This window comes from Martes martes (assembly GCF_963455335.1).
Source record: "Martes martes genome assembly, chromosome: 1".
Classification (NCBI taxonomy): domain Eukaryota; kingdom Metazoa; phylum Chordata; class Mammalia; order Carnivora; family Mustelidae; genus Martes; species Martes martes.
In genome coordinates, this window is record NC_137888.1 from 202,786,841 (window position 1) to 202,808,411 (window position 21,571).

The 21,571-nt window shown below is 53.3% G+C and overlaps 3 protein-coding genes across 11 annotated transcripts; all 3 read right to left on the minus strand.

The window, feature by feature from the left end:
* Positions 1-72: 72 nt before the first annotated feature.
* On the minus strand, positions 73-2,802 carry REX1BD (required for excision 1-B domain containing). The gene is given in 6 exon segments (XM_080826333.1): positions 73-308; positions 947-1,026; positions 1,918-2,154; positions 2,156-2,189; positions 2,506-2,588; positions 2,683-2,802. Coding segments are annotated over 6 exon segments (609 nt in total). The 5' UTR covers positions 2,785-2,802; the 3' UTR covers positions 73-235.
* A 1,283-nt stretch (positions 2,803-4,085) lies between these two features.
* On the minus strand, positions 4,086-7,917 carry UBA52 (ubiquitin A-52 residue ribosomal protein fusion product 1). Of its 4 annotated transcripts, none has more exons than XM_080802192.1 (5): positions 7,811-7,917; positions 6,593-6,706; positions 6,246-6,332; positions 4,361-4,463; positions 4,086-4,276 (listed from the first exon to the last, which is right to left on the minus strand). In XM_080802192.1, exons 2-5 carry the CDS (start codon positions 6,693-6,695, stop codon positions 4,183-4,185), a joined length of 387 nt encoding a protein of 128 aa, XP_080658318.1. In that variant the 5' UTR covers positions 6,696-6,706; positions 7,811-7,917; the 3' UTR covers positions 4,086-4,182. The 4 variants fall into 4 exon arrangements, with proteins under 4 accessions (XP_080658318.1, XP_080658319.1, XP_080658316.1 ...); XM_080802193.1 differs by having other exon boundaries at positions 6,593-6,703; positions 7,811-7,908; XM_080802190.1 differs by having other exon boundaries at positions 4,086-4,463; positions 7,811-7,909.
* Positions 7,918-8,542: 625 nt separating this feature from the next.
* On the minus strand, positions 8,543-16,417 carry KXD1 (KxDL motif containing 1). Of its 6 annotated transcripts, none has more exons than XM_080802227.1 (7): positions 16,331-16,366; positions 14,543-14,612; positions 13,435-13,556; positions 12,312-12,464; positions 10,893-10,939; positions 9,662-9,962; positions 8,543-9,237 (listed from the first exon to the last, which is right to left on the minus strand). In XM_080802227.1, the coding sequence occupies exons 2-6, from the start codon at positions 14,582-14,584 to the stop codon at positions 9,733-9,735; spliced, it is 594 nt and encodes a 197-aa protein (XP_080658353.1). In that variant the 5' UTR covers positions 14,585-14,612; positions 16,331-16,366; the 3' UTR covers positions 8,543-9,237; positions 9,662-9,732. The 6 variants fall into 6 exon arrangements, with proteins under 6 accessions (XP_080658353.1, XP_080658356.1, XP_080658357.1 ...); XM_080802226.1 differs by having other exon boundaries at positions 8,733-9,237; positions 9,741-9,962; positions 16,331-16,396; XM_080802230.1 differs by lacking the exon at positions 14,543-14,612 and having other exon boundaries at positions 16,331-16,406.
* Between the last annotated feature and the right edge of the window lie 5,154 nt (positions 16,418-21,571).

Genomic DNA, 21,571 nt, shown 5'->3' on the forward strand with positions numbered 1-21,571 from the left:
CATTCCTGGCTTTGTGGGGCCTCCTCCCTGGGGACACCCATCCCAGCACCCCAGGACACAGAGACAGTGGAGCAGCTGGAAATGAAAGGTCCTTTATTGTGGGAGTCACAGCAAACTCAAGGGCGGTCAGCAACCTGGTGGCGTGTGACCCCCAGCCAGCTGACAGTCCAGGGGTGGGCTGGGTGCCATCCACCCCATTTTCCATATCCATCGGCGTGTCCCTGGGGATCCTCCATCACTCGACAGATTCTGCATCAAATCTAAGGTCCTGAAGAACCTCGCTGATCGCTTCCATGGTTTTAATTACCCTACAAGAGTGGATGGGAACTATAAATAAAACCCAGATGGAGCAAATTAGCCGCCACTGCGAAGCTCCAAGGGGGCTGTGGCAAGCCCCAGGCCCTCCTGCCTGCCGCCTAAGTTCCAGGCAGCACCAGTGGCCAAGAGAACCATTTGGATGCCGGGGAGGAGGGGTGGTCTGTGGGTGAGAGTGGGCAGAGAGAAAAAGCCATCCTGGGTGGGTGCCATCCGAAGGTTGTGCTGTGTCACAGAGCAAATAGCAAGTGGGAGTGCACTTGTGCGTGCTGGAGCAGGGCTGGGGGCAGGAATGTGCAGCCTGTGTCTGGTGGGCCTGGGCAACCATGTCCAAGCTCTAAGTCCAGCCATGGGAGTGGGACTGGCATGTGTGAGGTGCCCAAATGTGTCCCGGAAATGCACAGTGAGTCTGGTGTGAAATTGCAGGCTGCGGGTCCTGGGGGTAATGTGTGCGTATGTCTGGGACCCCCAGGTAAGGGTTCCGGTGTGCATACCCTGAGGGCTGCGTGCAGGTCCAGAGGGTCAAGCCAGTATGACTGTGCCAGCTCTGGGACACCCCTAGCTAGGGACGGGTGCCTAAAGGTACGCGTGCAAAGCTACCACCACCAGCCCACTGGGAGGGAGTGCTCACTTCATCTTCAGCTGGCGCATCTCCAGAGTGTTTTCCTGCTCAGACAGCTCTGGTGCCCCCATCAGCTGCAGCAGAGCTACCTGGTAGGGGCAACAGGGAGGGTATCATATCTGGCAGAGGTCCTCCCCCGGCCCTCCCACACAGATCAGGAAGGGAGACACAGAAGCGCCCAGAAAGGGAGCCATGACCCGGAGTCTCAAGGGGCGATGCTTTGCACGGGAGGAGTCTGGGATTCAAAGGAGCTGCTGAGGAGGACCCAGTGGGCAGGCCCTAGAGTGTGTGGGTGCTGCCCCGTGGGTGTGGTCGCAGGAAGGCGTGGCATGGGAAGAGCGGAGAAGGCTCAGCCAGGAATTGGGGACAGGGGTGGAGCAGGCGTTCGTCTGCTCAGGATGCGGCAGGGTGGAAGTAGGCCGAACACCTAGACTGGGATTGGGGTCTCCTAAAGCAGCGTGGTCTGGAAATCCCAGTTTGGAGGGCGATGTGGGCGTGGCCTCACGTGGGTTTGGTCTGGGAACAGTGTGTCTCGACCAGGATTGGCTGTAGGGGGAGGGTAGGCGGGGCCTTGGAACCACTGCGGAGGGGCAGGCCCAGAACCTAGGCTGGGATACAGGGTTACTCAAGACGGGGTATGCCATTGAAATTCACTCTCTCCAATCTGCAGGGGGCTGAGAACCAGAACGGAAGCAATGGGGACAGCCAAAGGGGTAGGAGCGGAGTGGGGGCGGGCACTGGGCCTCCCGGCAAAGCGCGGGAGGGGCTGAGATGAAGTGGGCATGTCCTGGAACTAAACAAAACTTGAATGACCCGGAGAAGGACTGGAGGGATCAGGGCCAGAGAATCCCAAGTGAAACCTTAGTGGAGTTTTTGAGGTGGGAAAGAAAGAAGTGGGGTCTGGGGCGCTGGAGGCGCACAGTGGGCAGTGAGAGACCAGGCGCTGTGCAGGGGACCGGGGCTGGGGGGTGGGGCCTCACCGTGGCCAGGCGCGTCTGCTCCAGCTGTTGCAGGCTGCGCACATGGCTCGCGAGCAGCGGCTGCCCTCTGGGCCCGGCCAGCTCGGCCTCCACCGCCAGCACCTCCCGCGAGGCGGCGGCGAAGGCCTGGGTCACCTCGTGCACCGTGCTCCGGTAGCGCGGGAAGTCGTAGGGCGGACCGCTTCGCTGGTACTGGAGGTGGCCTCTGCGGTAGGTGAGGGTCCTGAGGCTACGCCCTCAGGCTCTCCAGGCCCTGCACTCGCACTGGCCACCTGAAAGCCCCCAGCAAGTGTCCCTGGACCCCAGAGTGTGGAGGACGCTCTCTGACTCCCGCAGGGTAACCGGAGATGGGCCCACTCCTGTGCTTGGGGAAGGGAGAGACGCCACGCGCAGTGGTCTACCGGGCAGTGGGGCCGCGCCCCGAGTTCCAGAGGGGGAAAGCAGAAATCTGGTCCCCCAGCGAATCCCGCCCCACCTCTGACAACGCAGCCGCAGGGGGATCCAGCTCCGCCCCCGCGCACGCCCATCCCCGGAGCCGGCCGGGGGCTGCACTCTGCGACCCCTGCTCGCCCCTGCGCCCGCACTTACTCCTCCAGCCGGCGGAAGGCCTGCGCGCGCTCAGCTTGCAACTGGTGGATGCGCTGCACCAGCGTCCGGATCGGGGCATCTTTCTACGGAGCAGGGGGCATGGCTGGGGCATGAAGCCGGCCCCCCCCAGGCTGTACCGCCCACCCCGCGCCTGTTCCTGCTCGAGCCCGGGCTCACCCAGGGCCACGCTGGCTCCTCCCGCTCCGGGACACCAGTAGCCTCGGCACCACCGGGCACCGACGGGACAGCGGAGTCCGCCGAGGCCTTAGCAGTGATCATGACTGCGCAGCCCCGGCCCCGCCCAGCACCAGGGCGCTCCGTTGCGCCAGGCGCCCCCTGCAGGCCCGGAGGTCTTTCGACCCCAAGAGGTGGCCAGCCAAAACGGAAATCTTGACCTGCACCAAAGACCGCAGTCTTAGGGCATGACCCATCCTCCTGCTTGTTCCCGTCGAGCGCGAGCATTTCTTTCCATCGTGTTTGCTCTCGAATGTAAAGAAAGGGTATCCCTCGGCCTGTATACATTTATCCCAACATCGACTTCATGTCAACCTCACATCCTGTCCCCACTCCAATAAACAAAACCCCAGAAGTGATATTTTGTCTTCCACGGTAACATGGCTGTGACTGGATTTGAAGTGGTTCCGATACTGTAGAGCCCAAAAGTCTGTAATCCAGCTGCTTAACAAATTTGGCAGGTACTATGTGCCTTCCTCAGAAATGACCTGAAGAGGGCCTGTGCAAAGGCCCAGAGTCTGGGGTAGGCACAAGGCCAACAAGCTCTCATTTTAAGTGCAAGGCAGGCCTTGGAGCTTTCTGCTGGGGGTACACTCTGTAGTCTGAGCTTTGGGAAGCTTCTTTCTCCAGGGATAAACGTGGGAATAGACCAGAAAGGTGTTGGCAGCCTATCCTGGGGGGCAGGGAGCAGCTGACAGGGAGACCTGTGGAAAAACTGAGACACCAGCCTTCAGCAGGTGCTCTGGGTGTCAGGAATACTACAGTAGCACTGTCCTGGGTTGTCATCTGACACCAAGTCCAAGTCACCCTGAGATGAAGAAAAGGCTGGCCTTACCAGGGCCAGTCCAGGAACTACAAAGCTCACCTGATTCTCAAGAGCATCAGCACAAACTTTAGAAACACCCAGGCCCATCCCCCCAAGACTGATGTCACAGGCGTCAGGTAGGGCCCAGGTGCTCCTCAGGTTCAGCAGAGACCAGAGGTCTTACACTAGGTGGGGTGTCTACCTACCCACACCACGACACCTCCAGGGCACAGGCATGAATGTCATCAAAGTGCCTAAGGAGGGCCCAGCCAGTGATGTGCCTGACCTGCAGTCCCTCAAGAGCCTGAGTTGGGGGTTAGTCCCATTTAGAGATGACAAAACCCAGATGTGCAGGCTCATCAGGCTATGTGGCAGAGGGCTGAGACCACAGCGCATTATACAAGTGAGATGAGCAGAACCAAAGGACACAAGACGCTCAAGGGTTATGCACAATCAAGTGGCAGGGAGTCCCCAAGGCAGAGGCCCATGACTCAACCAGCTCCCTGTTGGACAGACCAGCCACGCAGACACCAGTTACTGCTCCAGTCAATGAAAGGGAAACTTTATTGAGGCCCCAGGACCTTGGGGCTCGGGCAGGAGGCCACCTTGTGGGCAAAGGAAGAGCCGGTGGAGGGGCCTTATTTGACCTTCTTTTTGGGGCGCAGGTTGTTGGTGTGGCCGCACTTCTTCTTGCGGCAGTTGACGGCGCGGGGATGCAGGCGAGCATAACACCTGCATAAGACGAGAGAGTGGTTAGGCCACACCCCAACCTGACGCCCTCCTCCCCAGGGCCACCCCTCCCCCCAGGGTACACACTTGCGGCAGATCATCTTGTCGCAGTTGTATTTCTGGGCCAACTGGCGGAGCGAAGGCTCGATGATGCCACCCCGGAGGCGAAGCACCAAGTGCAGGGTGGACTCTACAGGCGGGTTCAAAAGAGACAGTGACTGAGCCTGGCCCCAGCACCTTAGGTACAGAGTAGGGTCCCCCAGACCAGAGCTCCTCAAATGTGATGGGGTATTCTACACACAGATGGACACAATGGCAAGGACCAGCCCACAGAACCTCCATCTTGCTTCCCACTAGCCCTTGGGGAGTCTGAGGCTAACACGTGCCAACTACAGTGTGCATCAGGGTTTCCTGACAAACAAGGTTACTTCTAAGTGGTACAAAGATGATCTTTCACTTTGCTGAGCAAAATAATTAAATCTAGCTTCTCCCTCTGCCTCTGCCTGCCACTCTGACTGCCCATGCTCTCTCTCTGACAAATAAATAAAATCTTAAAAAAAAAAGGGGGGGACATCAAAGGGGTGCCTGGCTGGCTTAGTCAGTAGAGCATGTGACTCCTAATAAAAATAATTTTTTATTTACTTTTTTTTTTTAAGAGTTTGTCAGAGAAAGAGATAGCACGCACACGCACGCACACGTGAGCACAAGCAGGGGGAGCAGCAGGCAAAGGAAGAAGCAGACTTCCCACCAAGCAAGGAGCCCGATGCTGGACTTGATCCCAACCCTAAGATTACCTGCCCTAAAATCTTCCTTTAAAAAAAAAAAAAATTTTTTTAGGGACACCTGGGTGGCTCAGTTGGTTAAGCAGCAGCCTTGGGATCAGGTCATGATCCCCGAGTCCTGGGTTTGAGTCCCACATCGGGCTCCTTGCTCAGCAGGGAGCCTGCTTCTCTCTCTGCCTCTGCCTGCCACTCTACCTGCTTGTGCGAGCTCTCTCTCTCTCTGACAAATAAATAATCTTAAAAAGAATATTTTAGAGAAGAGAGCACATGCAGGGGGAAGGACAGAGGAAAAGGGAGAGGGAACCTCAAGCAGATTCCCTGCTGAGCCTGATTCGGGGCTGGATTCTAGGACCCTGAGCTCATGACATGACCCCAGCTGACATCAAGAGTCGGTTGCTTGGGGTGCCTGGGTGGCTCAGTGGGTTGAGCCTCTGCCTTTGGCCTGGGTTATGGTCTCGGGGTCCTGGGGTCGAGCCCTGCATTGGGCTCTCTGCTCAGTGGGGAGCCTGCTTCCTCCACTCTCTCTGCCTACTTGTAATCTCTGTCTGTCAAATAAATGAATGAAATCTTAAAAAGAAAAAAAAAAAAAGTCGGTTGCTTAATCTTCTAAGCCACTCAGGTGTCCCAAAATAAACTTAATAAGCAAACAAATAAACAAACAACCTCCCCCTCAAAAACCAAACAACCAAACAAAAGGGGCAGGCAGAGAAGCAGCCTCCCCCACTGAGCAAGGTGCCTGATGGGAGACTCGATCCCAGGACCCTGGGATCGTGACCTTAGCTGAAGGCAGACTCTTAACCGACTGAGCCACCCAGGCATCCCTAAGATTTTATTTTTAAGTAATGTTTACACCGAACATGGGGCTTGAACTCACAACCCTGAGATCAAGAGCCCCATGCTTTACTGACTGTGCCAGCAGATATCCTGTTTTATCACATTTTTAAACAAAACAGTCTTAAAAAAAAAAAAAAAAGTAAGCAAGAACATGAGAAACTACTGCCACTTGGAAAATTATGTGGAGTTAAGATCTTGCCTCCAATGAAAACTATTTCATATAAGTAAAATTCATCAGCCCCATCTGATCCTCTCCACCGCCCTCCCCTCCCCACCGCATTGCCAACGAGGCCATCAAAGCTTGATCCTGGGTCCTAGACCTCCTGGGTCCTGTCCAGCCACCCTACCCTTGGTACCTTTCTGGATATTGTAATCTGACAGAGTGCGGCCATCTTCCAGCTGTTTTCCCGCAAAAATCAGACGCTGCTGGTCAGGGGGGATGCCTGGAGAGAAGAAAGCTCAGTTACTGAGGCTCTGGCAAGCATTTTATTGGCAGCTTCTCCGTTCTCCACAGGGATGCTCTGGCATTACCCCCAATCTGTCAAAAGGGAAACTAAGGTAAAGAGAACAAGCTGCCTTCCCAAGCTCACACAAGGCAAGTCCTGGCCAAGGGTGAGGTCTACACAACCCATCTTGCACATGACAGTGGGTCCTCTGGGCTGGGGACTCCCGCGGGATAGCCTCTGGACTCAGCCCAACTCACCCTCCTTGTCTTGGATTTTGGCTTTGACATTCTCAATGGTGTCACTGGGCTCAACCTCGAGGGTGATGGTCTTGCCCGTCAGGGTCTTCACGAAGATCTGCATCTCTGCGTCTGCTGGAGGGTAGGGAGTAGAAATGGAAGGGTGAGAACTGCAGGTGTGAGGAGCTTGAGCTCAGAGGCTGGCAAGCCTTGGCCCTACCAGCCCCTGTGCCAGCATCAAGCACAACTACAGGCCCACCCCAGGGCCTGCTTCCTTCCACCCCTCTAAGTCTGCAGCCCAAACTTGTCCTATAATCAAGGATCATGCTTCCTCCACCTTACCCCAGGGCCCCTGTGGCTTCATGGGAACAAATACTGTGGTTACGCTCCTTGGGCCTAGCAAATGAGATTCTGTGGAATGAGAAGTACCCGGCCGGGGTGCGGGGGAGGCACTATTTTGCCAGACATATTTTCTTCTGGTGTGTGGTCTGGAGATGGGATCTCCCCATCCTCCCCTCCCTACCCCTCTGTAAGCCACATTTGCTCCACAAGCAACCCTTCCTGCAACCTGACTGGGAATTCCATTTTAGTAGCCACCCCTCCAACACACTTCCCTGCCTCGCAGTTCTCTCCAACTCCAAGCTCTCAGACACCCAACACCCTGGCTTCATTCCCAGTTTATAGCCAAACTCGCCAGACCACGCTTCCTGCGTCTGCTCCAACCCATAAACAGTATCTGCCAACCACGTGCCAGGTACTTGTTTACACATAATTCCATCGTCCTCTCTCACCCCCCGACAAAAAACCCTAGAAGGTGGGCGCTACCACCCTCTCCTTACGGATGTATTAAAGGCGGCAAGTAGAAAGAAAAAGAAAAAGGTTGGAAAAAACCTTGCAGGGGAAAGAGAATTTTATGATTCTAAGACGATTAGCACACTACATGGCACGAAAAAAAAGCTATACACTTCATACCACTCCTCCATTAAGGGATTTGTCCAGGAAGACCATCCACGCCCCCAGGCCTTGTGGGACAGCTTGGGCTGGCGGGGCACACAGGACCCTCTCCCAAAAGCCGGTTCGCATTCCGGGACCCGGTCCCGCTCGGAACCCCGGCGCCACGCGCCCAATTCAGCCGACCCGGCTGTCCTGCGGAACCCGGCCCGCGCGAACGAGTTCCGGGCCACCTCCTCCGCTACCCGAACGCCCGCGGCCTCCCACAGCCTACCGCCCGACCCCGACCTGGCGCGAATCCGCAAGGCCGCCGCCACCAAACTGCTCGGCCACCTCGTTGAAGAGAAAGAGGGCGGCGGAACCGGAAACCGCCGAGTTGCCGCCGAGAGCGCCTGCGCACCGAGCACGCTGCGCGCTTGCGTCACAATCCGCGCCGCCCGTTTTACCCCACCCCGGCCCCGCCCTGCTGCCATGTTGGGTGCTGGCGAACGAAGCCGTGGCGTCTGTGGGCGAGTGTAGCCAACCCGCTTCCGGGCTCGGGCCGCGTCCTCCAGGTCACGTGAGGAGACGACTTCACTTTTCCAGGTGTTTCCACCTGTTGTCTGTGGGTTGGCCAAAATCTGATGACACGTAGCCGCCTCTCGGGGAATGCTTACCGACTAGAGAGGAGACCATTTGTGCTAAAGCAAAGAAATGAAGCAGGGGGTCAGCCGGTCCCGGACTTCGGGGTCAGGACAGGCAAGCTAGAAGGAGGCGCGGGGGTGGGACGTGCGAGACCCTTGGGAGCCACCTAACACCAGGAGTCAGTTGTTTGAAAACTTTCTGGACTCTGTGCGCAGATGTAATTTCAAGGCGGCGCTTACCAGGGCAGCGAGGGCAGGCGGAGCTGCTGCATTCACTCAAGAAAATGGGGTGCGTCCCAGGGTGTTTTGGGCCAAGGAGAACTTCTGTTAGGACTAAGGAGTCTCGTGGATAGCTAAAAAGTGCCGGAAGCGGTAAGGGAGAAGACCGAGATGTTACCTACGGGTTTGGCAGCGTGGCTCTTTATTTCCTTGAAGGCTTACCAGCGCCCCCTATTGACAGGCAAATGCACACACTCTTGGGTCTAGGAAGATGCCTTTAGTAACAATTTCTAAGTGCTTAAAAGATGAGGAAACTCTACAGTGTCCGCTGAGGAATGGACCCAGCCTAGCTCCCTGGGGCAGATGAAGTTTTTCACAGAGGTAAGGAACAGTGTTGTGAGCAGTGGGAACAGCATGTGTGAGTATACATAGGTGGTTAATAGGAACTTGGGTTATTAAGGTTGCTACCGCTGGCGACTCCCACCAAGAGCAGACACATCTCTTTCTAGGTCAGTGGTGCCTGGCGGCCATACCCCTCCTGTCTCACATCCTCCACTTGTTCCCCTTATGGCCTGCTAGGCCCCAGGATGGAAGGAAGCCACTGTTAAGTACACCCTGCCCTTTTTAGTAACAGAGTCTTTTTATTGATAACTTCCCAATAGCATCTGTAAACATCGGGTACAAAAATATTCCGTTTAACTCTGTTTTCCAAGGTGGCTCAGCTTGCTCCATGGAGGCTCTGCGAGAGGCCTGCTGGGCCTTCAAGGTTCACACCTCTGGTCAGAGAAACATAGGCCTTATCAGGCTTGCAGCTGAATGGCCAGCCTCCATCTTGAGCCTTCTACAATTGTCTCAGAAACCTCCTTGAGATACCTATTGGAGACAGTATTCAATACTTTTGTTGGAAAAAAGGACAGGGAAACCAGAATTAGTGGGTGCAGGGATGGGCAGGGGTGAACTCAGACAAGACAGTGCTGGTCCACTTTGAGGAGGTCTCAACCAGGGCACTGGGGCAGGGGCTATCTGGCTCTGGTCTCTGGGAGCCTTTAAATGTTGTTTAGAGCAGACCTCAAGCTTGGCTCTGGAAAAGCTCCCTTACGCCCCACCCAACAACTCCAGCTGAGCTGGTCATCCCCTGGCCTAGCAGAGGGGTCTGCAGAAGACAGATGTTCTCAATGAGGAAGCAGGAAGGACAGACCCCCTAGGAATTCCACACCCCCAGAGGGAGCCAGGTCCCCCAGGGAGCCCTGGGTGACAGAACAGGGTGGTGAAGCTGCTGATCTCTAGGCAGGGTTACCTGCTGCCACCGCAGACACCAGGGGAGTGCTGCCACTGCCCTGAGACCCCTCGGGGCACCAGGGAATAGTGTTACTCGCCCGGTGTCTCCTCATCATCCGTCTGGCTTCGGCCATTGATGACAGGGGAGCTGGACCGGACATGGGAGAGGTCCTCGAAGCCAGGGCTGAGGGAGGGTGAGACGGTGTCAGGGCTGGTGTCACAGGAGCCCGTGCTCTGTTCGGAGGTGGCAATGGTGGTCGTGGTGCTGGGTGGGATGGGGTCTTCATCCTCATCCTCCAGGAGGGATGCCTCTGGGATGTCTGGGGGATGGAGGCCAGGAATTGGCTTACTCACTGTGATGGGCACCATGATGAGGGATTACCTGGGCCTATGACCCCTGACAGCTCCCCTGCCACCCCATGGGGGATAATGCAGCCCATTTTACAGAGGAGGAAACTGAGGCCCAGGCAGGTGAGAGGTTTTCCTGCAAGGTGCAGCCAGGACTTGGCTTCCCTGGGGTCAAGCCTGAGCCTGGCTCTGCCTTCTTGACTGTGTGGCTGGGGCCAGGCCTCTCACCACCCTTGCCTCAGCATTCTGCTCTAGAAACCAGGCCTGATGACAGCATTGCCTTTTTTTTTTTTTAAAGTAAGCTCTACACTCAACGTGGAGCTTGAATTCACAACTCCAAGATGAAGAGTTGCATGCTCCACTGACTCAGCCAGCCAGATGCCCCAACAGCATTGCCTTTGTGCCCATAGCTGTTAGCAGCCTTGGGGTGGGGAGATGTTGGCCCATTTGGCAGAGGGGGCAAACTGAGGCTCAGCATGGGGGATGCTGCACTTCCTCTGAGAAGTCACTGCTCCTTTAGGCTACACAGTCTCCCCTATATGAAATGGGCTACTCACAGCCCCCACTTCATGGGGGATTACAGGTAAGAGCCTGGCTCATAGGGCTATGTTACATCCACTTAGGCAAGGACTGTCATCTTTCTTATCCACATTCCCCCATATAACCTCTCCCCAGGGAGGGGATCCTGGTCCCAGCACCTGCTCTACCGGTTGCCAAGACCAGCCAAGCACCTCCGCCCCTGCCCCCTGCTCCAGGTCTCTCTGGATCTACTGGCCACCAGGGCCTGGGCTTAGTGTCAGCCCCTGAGGTGACCTTCTAGAAGGAAGCCCTGGGATGAAGGCACAGGCATCCGCGGGTGCAGAGGCCAGGCGTGGGGGACAGGAGCCCTGGGTGACACTTACGGCTGAAGGCCTCCGGGTGCTGCCTGGCCAGCTTCCCTTTCAGCGTCCTGCAGGGGAAGGGAAGGCATACAGGGCTGAACCTGCCAAGCAGACAGGCTGGGCCTGGTGCAAGCCAGGAACCCTTGCTGCCAGCTCTAGGTGGGTGGGGTATGGGAACTGCCCCCCCTCCTGCACACATACTGCTTGTCACTCTCTGTTCCTCGGCTGGAGGGAGTCCCACGTGTTCAACCCTGCAGACCTCTCACCCGCAGGGCAGATGGCAGCCACCTAGCTGTCACAGAGCTTGTGTGGGTCCTCGGTGCTGGGTCTGGCTGGGCTCTCTACCTGCCATACTCTTCTTGTGTCCAACCTTCCTCTGCCCAGATAACCTTCCAGGAAGCTTCCTCACCCCCTCCTCAGCAGTCACTCCTCTGGGTGACTTGTCCCAGCCTGTCCCCCATCAGCGGGATGAGAGTGTCTGGGGGCCAGGAGTGGCAATCCACACCCCAGACACTGAGTACTGGCACACCTTCAACTGACATTCATAGAGAAAGGCCTGCTTCATTTTCAACCTGCTCTTTTTTCTTCTCCCCCCAAAGTCGTGAAGTCATGTTTACAAAGAATGAGAAAGGGGTCTTTGGGGTGGAAAGATCCCTTCTCACAGTCAAGGAGTGACTGTGGCCAACCAGTCCCTCCCAGAAGTACCACCACCGCTGGGTGCCCCCACCCAAGGGGCAGAAACAACTATCTTCTTCCTGGGCAACACAGATACGCACAAAGGGTGCCAACCTGAAGGGTTCCTGCTCACCCCCAAACACCATGCCTGGGCCACCAGCTCGATGAGATGCCCCAGAAAATATATGCTTTTATAAAGGAATTAATTGGCCTGTCTCCTGAGTTCTGCTCCCCGGTCTGCCAGTGGGTGCGGCTGCCCGGCTGCAGCTCTGGCTCGCTCCAGACCTGGGCACATGACCATGGTCAGCAGCGGTGGCATTCATCAGGTTCTGGGTGCTGCAGTAGTGTTCTGCGTGCCTGTGGACTTGAGCATCATTTTTCTCTGTCCTCACAGGAAACAGCTCAGAAGGGGACCCACAAAACCTGGCAATCACATAGGCCTCTTGAGAGAAGACCTGAGTTGGGGACTGGAGGACCAGAGGCTTGCCTTTCCCTGGCTGCACTTGCCTGCCTTTTGCATGATGCATCTGGTGCTATGTTGCATTTTTTGAAAGATAAATAAAACTTAAATTCAGAAACTTCCAAGATTTTCTTTCCCAAAGCTCGGATCTTCTCAGATGCTAAGTGAGTGCTGAAGCCTCATAAAACAAATCAGCTGAATGTCCCCATTGCTCTGTTATGTGGAGTGCATGGTCCTCACTGAAGAGGGGAGGAACCCGAGGCTCAGAGCGGGGAGGCAGAGGGCTGGAGGGGCTGAGGACCCACCTGATTCTGCGGAAGATGCTATCCAGGTCCCGCTTCATCTCCACCAGGGTCCTTGTATGGTGCAGGAAGCGCTCGCTCATTTGCTGCAGGCGGGCGCTTGACAGGTTGTTGAAATTCAGCAGCATTTCGTTGGTCTTCTCAAAGCGGTCCAGCCTGGCAGCAGAGAGAAGGCACCAGCCCTACAAACCATGCCCTACAAACGAATCATGCTAAGCCCCCTCCTGTTCCATGACCTCTGCATGTGTTGTTCCCTTGCCCTGCAAAACTCTCCCTACTGTTTGAGCGAGCTAGGAAACTCCTATTCAACCTTCAAAACCCTACCTATGTAGCCTTTACCCCCCTCCAGCAAGCAGACTCTGACTCCAACTTCCCTGACTCTCTAGACCCAGGTTATTCCTCTGGACCAGCCCTGACACCATGGAGCCAGGAAGGTCCATGTCTGATTTTGTCTTCCCTCACTGTGGGAGTTCACCAGGCCAGGCCTAAATCCGACCCAGACAAAGCCAGCACCCCTGTCACTGGATGAGAGAAATGCAAGGGTATCAGGTCTGTGCTGTGTCATAAATGGCAGGAAGAGCTTTGTCTTAAATACACAAAAATAAAGCCACAGGAGGCTGTTCTTCTACCCCAAGATTGTGCAAGATTTTCTTCCCCACAGAGCAGGTTGGAATTAGGGTGAGGCTGTGGTGGTCACAGTGCCAAGCCCCAACGAGGGTAAAAGCTATTGACGGCCCCTCCAAAAGACCATGGGTACTCTCCAGAGACAGCCTAGGCTCTCAGAGACCAGGCTCCTAACAGAGACCAGCTCACTGCCTTCCTTAAATCCCCTCCTGCAGCCCCTTCCTATCCCAACTCCCCACCCCCAGGCCCTGGGATAGGAGCTGCTGCGGCCCCTGCCAAGCCATCCACAGCTGTGAAACCATCCCAAAACCCTGCTTCCTGTGCCAAGGCCTCGCCTCCAGGCCAGGAAGGAATTTACTTTGGAGCCAGCCGGCAGATTTGCTCATTTCCTTCATTTTATCACCAGTGTGGGCCCAGGGTAAGGGCGGGCAGGGCAAGAATGCTGGCCAGCCGGTGGATTCCTTCCCACGCCTGGGGCCCACAGCCCTTGGCCACCACTCACATGTTCTTCTGAGCCAGGATGATAGCGTTGACGTCGTCTGTGTTCACCATGCTCAGGATGCGGCTGCAGAAGACCCTCGAGGCCGAGTCCGGGGGGTCCATCTCTTCCTCCTCCTCCGCTGCCTGAAACAGGCAGGAAGAGAGTCTTCAGTCTATACCAGGCAGTGGGGTAGGTGGGGTAGAAAGGAGGGGCTGACCATAAGTCCTGGGTCAAACCACCTGAGCCTCAGCTTTGTTTGTGATCCTGAGGATTTAGGCGTGTTGAGAGGACGTATATCTAAACTGTACCCCAGTACATCAGAATCCCTTCACCCACCCACCTCTATGGCCCCCAGTCTCTGTGAGCCCAAGGCCATGGCCACCTTCCACCTGCACAGATCTGCCAGCCTTCTGACTTTGTTCATCCCATCCTAGGGCTTTTGCACCTGCTGTCCCCATATGCATGACTGCCCCCTCAAATCATCAGCGCCTCCAGTATCTTCTCTCCCAAGAGGTCTTCGATGACTACCCCCGACTCCAGTCACTTAGCACTTCGTTTTACTGTTCATTAGCTCATCTTGGCCTGAAATTATCTTAGTTATCAGTTGTCTTTTTTTTTCAAACACGTATTTATCTTAGAGAGTGTACGTGCACACACGCAAGTGGTGGGGAGGGGCAGAGAGAGGGAGAGGAAGAGAATCTCCAGCAGACTCCTTCCTGAGTGCAGAGCCTGACCCCAGGCTCGATCCCATGACCCTGAGATCATGACCTGAACTGAAACCAAGAGCTGAACCTTAACTGACTGAGCCATCCAGGCGCCCCCGCAGTTGACCCTTTCGCCTGTGGCTCCCAAAACAATGTCAGCTCTAAGAGAACAGAAGCATGTCTCTGCCTCCAGAGCCCAGCCCAGAACCCAGCTTACAGCAAGGGATCACCAGAACTTAGTTTGGCGGCTTTCAAACTCAGCTCTGACGGTGGACTTTTATTAGCAAATTAAAGCCAAGAATTTCAGTCAGACTGTGGGCCGCAGCAACCTAGATGGCTCTGTAGCTAGACAAATAACCACCATGGAGGGTGGGGGGCTCCTGGACCATGCCAGGGCAGAAAGGGGCCACAGGTTCAGCACTCACCCTCCAGGGGGCGGTATCAGGCAAAACCCGGAATCTTGACATAGCTTGGCTCCGGGATCCACATATTTAACTGCCGATAGAAAGGCCCAGTTGCAATTGGTTGAGATTCACATGCAGGACCAGGAAGGGCTTTCAGAGCCCACTCGATCCACCCTCTACTTTATTGAGCACTTACTGTATGCTATCAAACCACTAAGCTTTAGACACTGAGAACTGTTATCCTTAATTATGTATTAGGAAACAGACTCAGAAACTGAGGAAATGGACCATTGCCACAAACCCAGTAAACCTGAGTCACAACTCAAAATGCCCATAGTCTACAGGATCCGCAAAGGTGTGAATCCGAACAGATGTTTAGTGCCCACCTATGCCAGGACAGTTACTTCTTACGGCAACTGACTTCTGCCAGACTTCTGAATTTTTCCAGGAAAAAAAGCCCAGAAACGTGAGTGTGTGTGTGTGTGTGTGTGTGTGTGTGTGTGTGTGAGAGAGACACTGCCTCATTTACAAATGTTAGCAGCTAGTACTTTTCTCCCTGGAAAGCCTGGAAGCCAGAAGCTATTTATTTGCAGCCCCTAGGGGCCTTCTGGAAATAAACTAACACACTTGGTGAAGTTCCCCCTCACCCAAGAACCACTACGTTTATTGAATTCCTACTATGTGCCAGGTACCAACACCCAACAGTATCCAGATTTCCAAAGAAGCGTGATCATGTATCAAGAAGACACCTGGGCTCAAGGGGAGAGCCCGGTGGCAGGAAGCCCCATAGCTAGTGCTTGGCAGGTGCCAAGATTTGGACCTGTAGAAAAGGGTTCTGCTTCAAAGTAGGGCTCTTTCCTGCCTCTGGCTCCCAGATGTGAGGGCTGAGGGATTCAAGGCACACTCTCCACCCAGCTGCCTTTCTCAGGAAAACTTCCCTAATAGTCTGGCCCACATACAAAGTGGAAATGACAGCAAGGCCTCTGGTCCCTGCTCCAAATATATTTATGAGAGAAAAACGCAGAGAAGGAGGCTATGTGACCTTAGGAGAGTCCCCTCACCTCCCTGATCAGTTTTCTCATCCGGAAAATTAGAATAACAAATAATCAGAATCTCATAGCGCTATCTGTGGGGGCTGAAACCAAGAGTAATAAGGAGCTGGGCTTGGAGCTGGCTGTTTCTCCAAAGAGAGTACGAAGTCCTAGGGCGGGCGGGGCCCGGGAACCAACATTTTAGCAAGGGGCTCCCTGGTACTTATAAGAACAGGAGCAAACACTTGTACAGCACTTCATTTAATCCCCAATCATCTCTATGAAGTAAACACTACCATCTCCAAAGCCAACGACGGCTCAGACGGGTGGGCTCAGTTATCCAAGGTCACACCGCAAGGCGGAGGCGCCATGATTCCACCCAGTTATTTACACAGAATTTAATTTGGCGGCCCAAGCTCAGCAAAACCCGCGAGCGAGGTGGGACTCGCATACCCCCTCACGCCCCGCCCCTGCAAAGCGGGGAAACTGAGGCCCAAAGAGGGCAATGCCCGGTTCCGGGTGACACTGCACAGCCTGAACACAGGCTGCCCCAGCTCCCGCGCCCCGGATCCGGAACCGGCCCTTGGCGCCACCGGAGACTACACTGCGCGGCCGGGGAAACTGAGGCCTGTACGCAAGAGGGGTGCCCAGATGTGGCCAGCAGCGCGTCCCACCCCGCGACAGCCCGGGGGCCGCGCCCGACCCGGCCCGGCTACCCAGCGGCCCCGGCACCCCAGCCCCACCCCAAACTCGGCCCCGGCGTCGGTGGCAGCGGCACCTGCACATCTGGCGGCCTTGCTCGCGCTTCCGGGATGGCGCCCCCGCCGCCACAACGTCACCACGCACCATGCGTGCGACCGCGCGTGTAGGCGTCGTGCACGGGGCCGATAGGCGTGCTAGGAGGCGCGGCAGGAAGGGGTGGGGCTTAGGTGCTGTTATTGCTCGTGAGTGCGTCACAACGAATAGCCAATCAAGCAGTCCCCCTCGCGCCTGCGTGGTTTCCAAGGCCTGGGATCCCCGACAGCCCGGAAGAGGGTGAGGGACTCTAAAAGACAGCCTACTTAATAGGTGGTAAGACTGAGGTCCAGCAGCGGCAGGTACTTCCTCAATGCCATGCCATGCTAAAGTGGCCCATGGTTGACCCAGAGCCAGACAATCTGTTTTCTAGGCTGGGAATCAGATTCATCCAGTTCAAAAATCCCTGCTCTGCTTTTGGTGACATTTCTCTGGTCCAGGATCCCAACCAGGAAGGATCCCATGCTACGTTTAGTCACGTCTCCTTACTCTCCACTCGGTGACATTTCCTCAGTCTTTCCTAATCTTTTATGACCTTAATATTTGGGAAGAGTACTGGTTTTGTAGACTACTCATCAATATGGGTTTGTCCAGTGTTTCTTCATGATTAGACAGAAGTTTCTCACTTTTGGCCGGAATCCCACAGAAGGGATGTGTCCTTCTCAGAATGTCATATCTGGAGTCACAGGTTATTGATGTGGCTCATTATTGGTGATGTTGATGTTGGTTACTTGCTTAAGGCATTGCCTGCCAATTTCTCAACTGTTAAGTTACCATTTTCCCCTTTACAGTAATTATCTTATGGGGAGATACCTTAAGAGACCATGCAAATACCCTAGCTTTTTTTTTTTTTAATTTTATTTATTTCTTTGACACAGAAAGAGAGCCAGTGAGCGCAGTTGGGGGTGGGGGTGGAGGTGGAGGGGAGATGGCAGAGGGAGAAGGAGAAGCAGGCTCCCCGCTGAGCAGAGAGCCCCATGTGGGGCTCCATCCCAGGACCCCCAGATCATGACCAGAGCCAAAGGCCAACCCTTAACTGACTGAGCCATCCAGGTGCCCTACTTTTTTTTTTTTTTTAAGTGTTTTCATCCACTAGTTTTAGCATCCATCCATGGCTCTTGCCAGCAAAAATTGCTATGGTGATTTCTGTTTATTAATTAATTATTAATTGGAATTCTATTGTAAACAAGAGCTGTCCATTCTTCTCTAGTTATGCATTTATTCAAGTATTTATATCACTATGAACTCATGAGTATTTATTTTATTTTGTGGGTTAAAATAATTTCTTTCTTTATTTTTGGTAGGCTTCATGCCCAACTTGGGAATTGAACTCATGACCTGAGATCAAGAGTCACGTGCTCTGCAGACTGAGCCAGCCAGCACCCCTACAATTAATTCATTACTTACTTTGCTGCCCCTTTAGGTTAGCTTCTATGTTCTTTTAATATGTCTTCATCTTTGGGGCTCCTGGGTGGCTCAGTTGGTTAAGTGTCCGACTCTTGATTTCAGCTCAGGTCGTGATTTCAGGGTAGTGGGATCAGGCTCTGTGCTCAGTGGGGAAGTCTGCTTGAGAGTCTCTCTCTCCTTTTCCCTCTGCCTGTCCCCCCACAAATAAATATTTTTAAAAATATGTCTCCATATTTCTCTGAGAACGTCCTTAGTTTTAGCACTACAAGCTGTTCCATGTTTGGTTTGGAATATCCCTGGAATCAGCCATTTTTCCAAGGAGCCTGGTTTCTCTTCTTGGAGAATGGTATTGAGAAACAGATCTGGGTGGTTGGTGTGCTCACTGCCACTGGGGTATCATTCATTGCTCAGAAATCTTCTCAGCAGTAAGAGTTAGAAAATACAAATATATGGGCCGCCTGGGGCTTAGTCGTTAAGCGTCTGCCTTCAACTCAGGTCATGATACCAGGGTCCTGGGATGGAGCCCCACATTGGGCTCCCTGCTTGGCGGGAAGCCTGCTTCTCCCTCTCCCTCTTCCCTTGCTTGTGTTCCCTCTCTCACTGTGTCTCTCTATGACAAATAAATAAATAAAATCTTAAAAAAAAAAAAAAAAGGAAAGAAAGAGGGTGCCTGGGTGGCTCAGTTGGTTGGGCGACTGCCTTCCGCTCAGGTCATGATCCGGGAATCCCATATTGGGCTCCCTGCTCAGTGGGGAGTCTCCTTCTCCCTCTGAACTTCTCTCTTCTCATGCTCTCTCTCTCTCTCAAGTAAATAAATTAAAATCTTAAAAAAATAATAATAAAAAAGAAAAAAGAACGAAAGAACTGTGGAGCTCTGTGAGTCAGGCAGCAGCCAGTGCTGAGAGAAGAGCCTGGGTGCGGGATGCTGGGAACCATGGCTTTTGTCTGCAGACTGCACCAGAAGTGGCCCATGCTGGAAAAACCAAGCTTTTCAATGCTTCCCTCAGGCTCTGTGGGAAGCCAGGAAACTTTCATAAGGGTCCTGGAAGGGCTGGGGGGTACAGGTCAAGGCTAAAAGGGTCTTGGTTGGCCCCAAATGTTTGTGCAGAGTAGAGTAGAGACAAGAAAATATTTTTCTCTTTTTTGTGTTCAAGGAAGAGGGTGAAAAGTGATAAGGACACTCAGACCAGTGATGGGAACATTGTTGGGGGGAGGCCTGAGTCTGGGGACTGGAAGCCGCTCTCTGCCCCTTTTTTAGTTTTATTTCCCACGTAGTGCTTATCACAGCTGCTATTAGATACTTACCTGAATCATTGTTTGTGCAATATCCAGCTCCTTAGGTGAAATAAAAGCTCAATAGGGGAAGAGACCTGACTTATATTGTTTTTCATCACTGTGACCTTGAACAAGGCAATTAACTTTCTTTGTGCCTCAGTTTCTCCATCTCTAAGATGATGATAGTCTTACCAAAAAACATGCATCCAATCCCAAAAAAGGCAAGAAAAGAGAGAGAAAAGGAGCACAGAGCAGGTGAGTCAGAGAAAAAACACACAGGAAGTCAAATAGGTCCATAATTATATTAAATGTAAATGGGCCAAATGCCCCAGTTAAAAGACAAAAGATGGGCAGACTAAATCAAAAAGCAAAACCCAATTCTGTGCTACTTACAAGAGACACATACAACGTAAAGATACAGAAAGGTAGAAGGTAAAGGTTGCAAAAGGATGGTGCACTTTAAAAATGAGGCTGGAGCACCTGGGTGGCTCAGTTAACCATCTGCCTTTGGCTCAGGTCATGATCCTGGTGTTCTGGGATCAAGTTCTGCACTGGGCTCCCTGCTCAACGGAAAGCCTGCTTCTCCCTCTCCCCCTGCTTGTGTTCCCTGTCTCTCTATATTTCTGTCAAATAAATAAATAAAATCTTGGGGGAAAAAAATAAATAAATAAATAACGAGCCAAGGGTCATCTGGGTGGCTCAAGTCAGTTGGGCATCTGCCTTCGGCTCGGGTCGTGATCCTGGGTGGGGGGGTGCGGTCCTGGGTTTGAGTCCCACATTGGGCGCCTTGCTCAGCGGGGAACCTGCTTCTCTCTCTGCCTGCTGCTCCCCCTGCTTGTGCGCTCTCTCTCTGACAAATAAATAAAGTCTTTTAAAAAATGAGCCAAAGAAAAAACAATGAGCCAAAAGAGAGCTGTGTATCATCTTAATATGAGACAAACTCCACTCCAAGGCAAGAAACACTGAAATAAAGAGGAGCACATCATAACAATAAAAAGTCAAGTTCACCAGGAAAACTATGACAATTGCAATACCACACAGTCAATGACATGATCTCCAGATATCAGAACATTTGTCTCCTAAGGCTCATACAACGATGATTAAATATATGTGAATGTTTGCCTTCACCTGTGAAGTCTGAGTGTCAGCCATTACTGTTAGTGTTGCAATAGTTGCTGTTATTAGTTTATATTTAATTTGGTTGTTTACTTATTAGTATCAGTGTTTATTACAATTCTTCCAGCCCTTATAATAGAGATGGGGCTGGATGGGTAAGAGATTCCACTATGCAGATAAAAACACTGACTAGGGTGCCTAGGTGGCTCAGTGGGTTAAAGCCTCTGCCTTTGGCTTGGGTCATGATCCCGGGGTCCTGGGATCGAGCCCTGTGTCGGGCTCTCTGCTCTGCGGGGACCCTGCTTCCTACTCTCTCTCTGCTTGCCTCTCCGCTTACTTGTGATCTCTGTCTGTCAAATAAATAAATAATCTTTAAAAACAAACAAACAAACAAACAAAACCACTGAGGTTCAGAGATGGATAGGGAGTAGTCCAAGACGCTCAGAACCAGCAGTGGCCCAGGGTTTATTTGATGTTCTTTCCCAGGAAATTTCTCACATATCTTCACCACCCTAGCACCTCTTTCGCTGGTTAGCTTGCCTGCCTTCCAACCGCAATGATTTCCCTGAATTCCCCCCACCTCCTCTCCTTTTGTGCCAGTCACTGTGTAGGCCCCAGTGCTAAAACAATGACAAACAACAGACCCTTCCTAGACTATGGGGGTTTTCCAACCTAGTGGGCAAGGCAGAGTTAAGTCAAATAATAATACAGACATAAAATCAGTTATGAAGTGAAGGTTCATCATGCTAAGAGGGCAGCCAATCAGGCTTTGCCTTGGGGAGGTCTGGGAGAGCTTCCTGTAGGAGGTGACCTTAGAAGGAGCACCAATCTGACAAGTTAGTTACCTCCAAAGCCAGTTACCTCCTCTGGTGTTAGCTACCTCCAATAGCCAGTGACTCATTCATTCATTCATTTATCCAACTCCCATACCATAGGTGCTAGGCATCAATCAAGGATGCAGTGGGGACAAAACAGGCAAAATTCTTCCCAGGGTGGAGCAGAGTGGGATTAAGAACGAAGGAGATCGGCAAATGGTAACTCCTGGGAAGGAAACAAAATAGAACGAGGGAAGAGTAAGTGTCCCCCCTCCTTTTCAAAACAAGATCCATAAAAACCATTTAATCAAAGCTACCACCTTCTCCCGAGGCCATGGGTATCTTATCACCCTCTAGCAGAGGGTGCAGGGAGAAGAAACTCCTTCCAGCAGCTCCGCTTGCTCACTCCCTCACCTAACCATTAATTGCATTTCTTCTCTGTGCAAAAGAAAACCTTTCTCGGGGATTAGACCACGCGAGGGGGGCGGAGGTTCTGCATGCCCTTGGGTGATCGCTCCCCTCTAGACCTTGGGTCCACATCTGTAATTAGGGCTTAAGGATGGGTCGTCCAGCAGTCCCAGAGCTGCACTGACGGTCACGTCTGAGCTCCT

Excerpts from the sequence above, each read along its gene's own strand:
- KXD1 (XM_080802226.1), bottom strand. The coding sequence starts at position 14,584 with ATGTCAAGATTCCGGGTTTTGCCTGATACCGCCCCCTGGAGG. Across the intron at positions 13,557-14,542 it reads CTGATACCGCCCCCTGGAGG|GCAGCGGAGGAGGAGGAAGA; the intron begins GTGAGTGCTGAA and ends TGCCTGTTTCAG. Across the intron at positions 12,465-13,434 it reads ATCCTGGCTCAGAAGAACAT|GCTGGACCGCTTTGAGAAGA; the intron begins GTGAGTGGTGGC and ends CTCTGCTGCCAG.
- UBA52 (XM_080802190.1), bottom strand. The coding sequence starts at position 6,695 with ATGCAGATCTTCGTGAAGACCCTGACGGGCAAGACCATCACCCTCGAG. Across the intron at positions 6,333-6,592 it reads CAAAATCCAAGACAAGGAGG|GCATCCCCCCTGACCAGCAG; the intron begins GTGAGTTGGGCT and ends TCTTCTCTCCAG. Across the intron at positions 4,464-6,245 it reads AGATTACAATATCCAGAAAG|AGTCCACCCTGCACTTGGTG; the intron begins GTACCAAGGGTA and ends ACCCGCCTGTAG.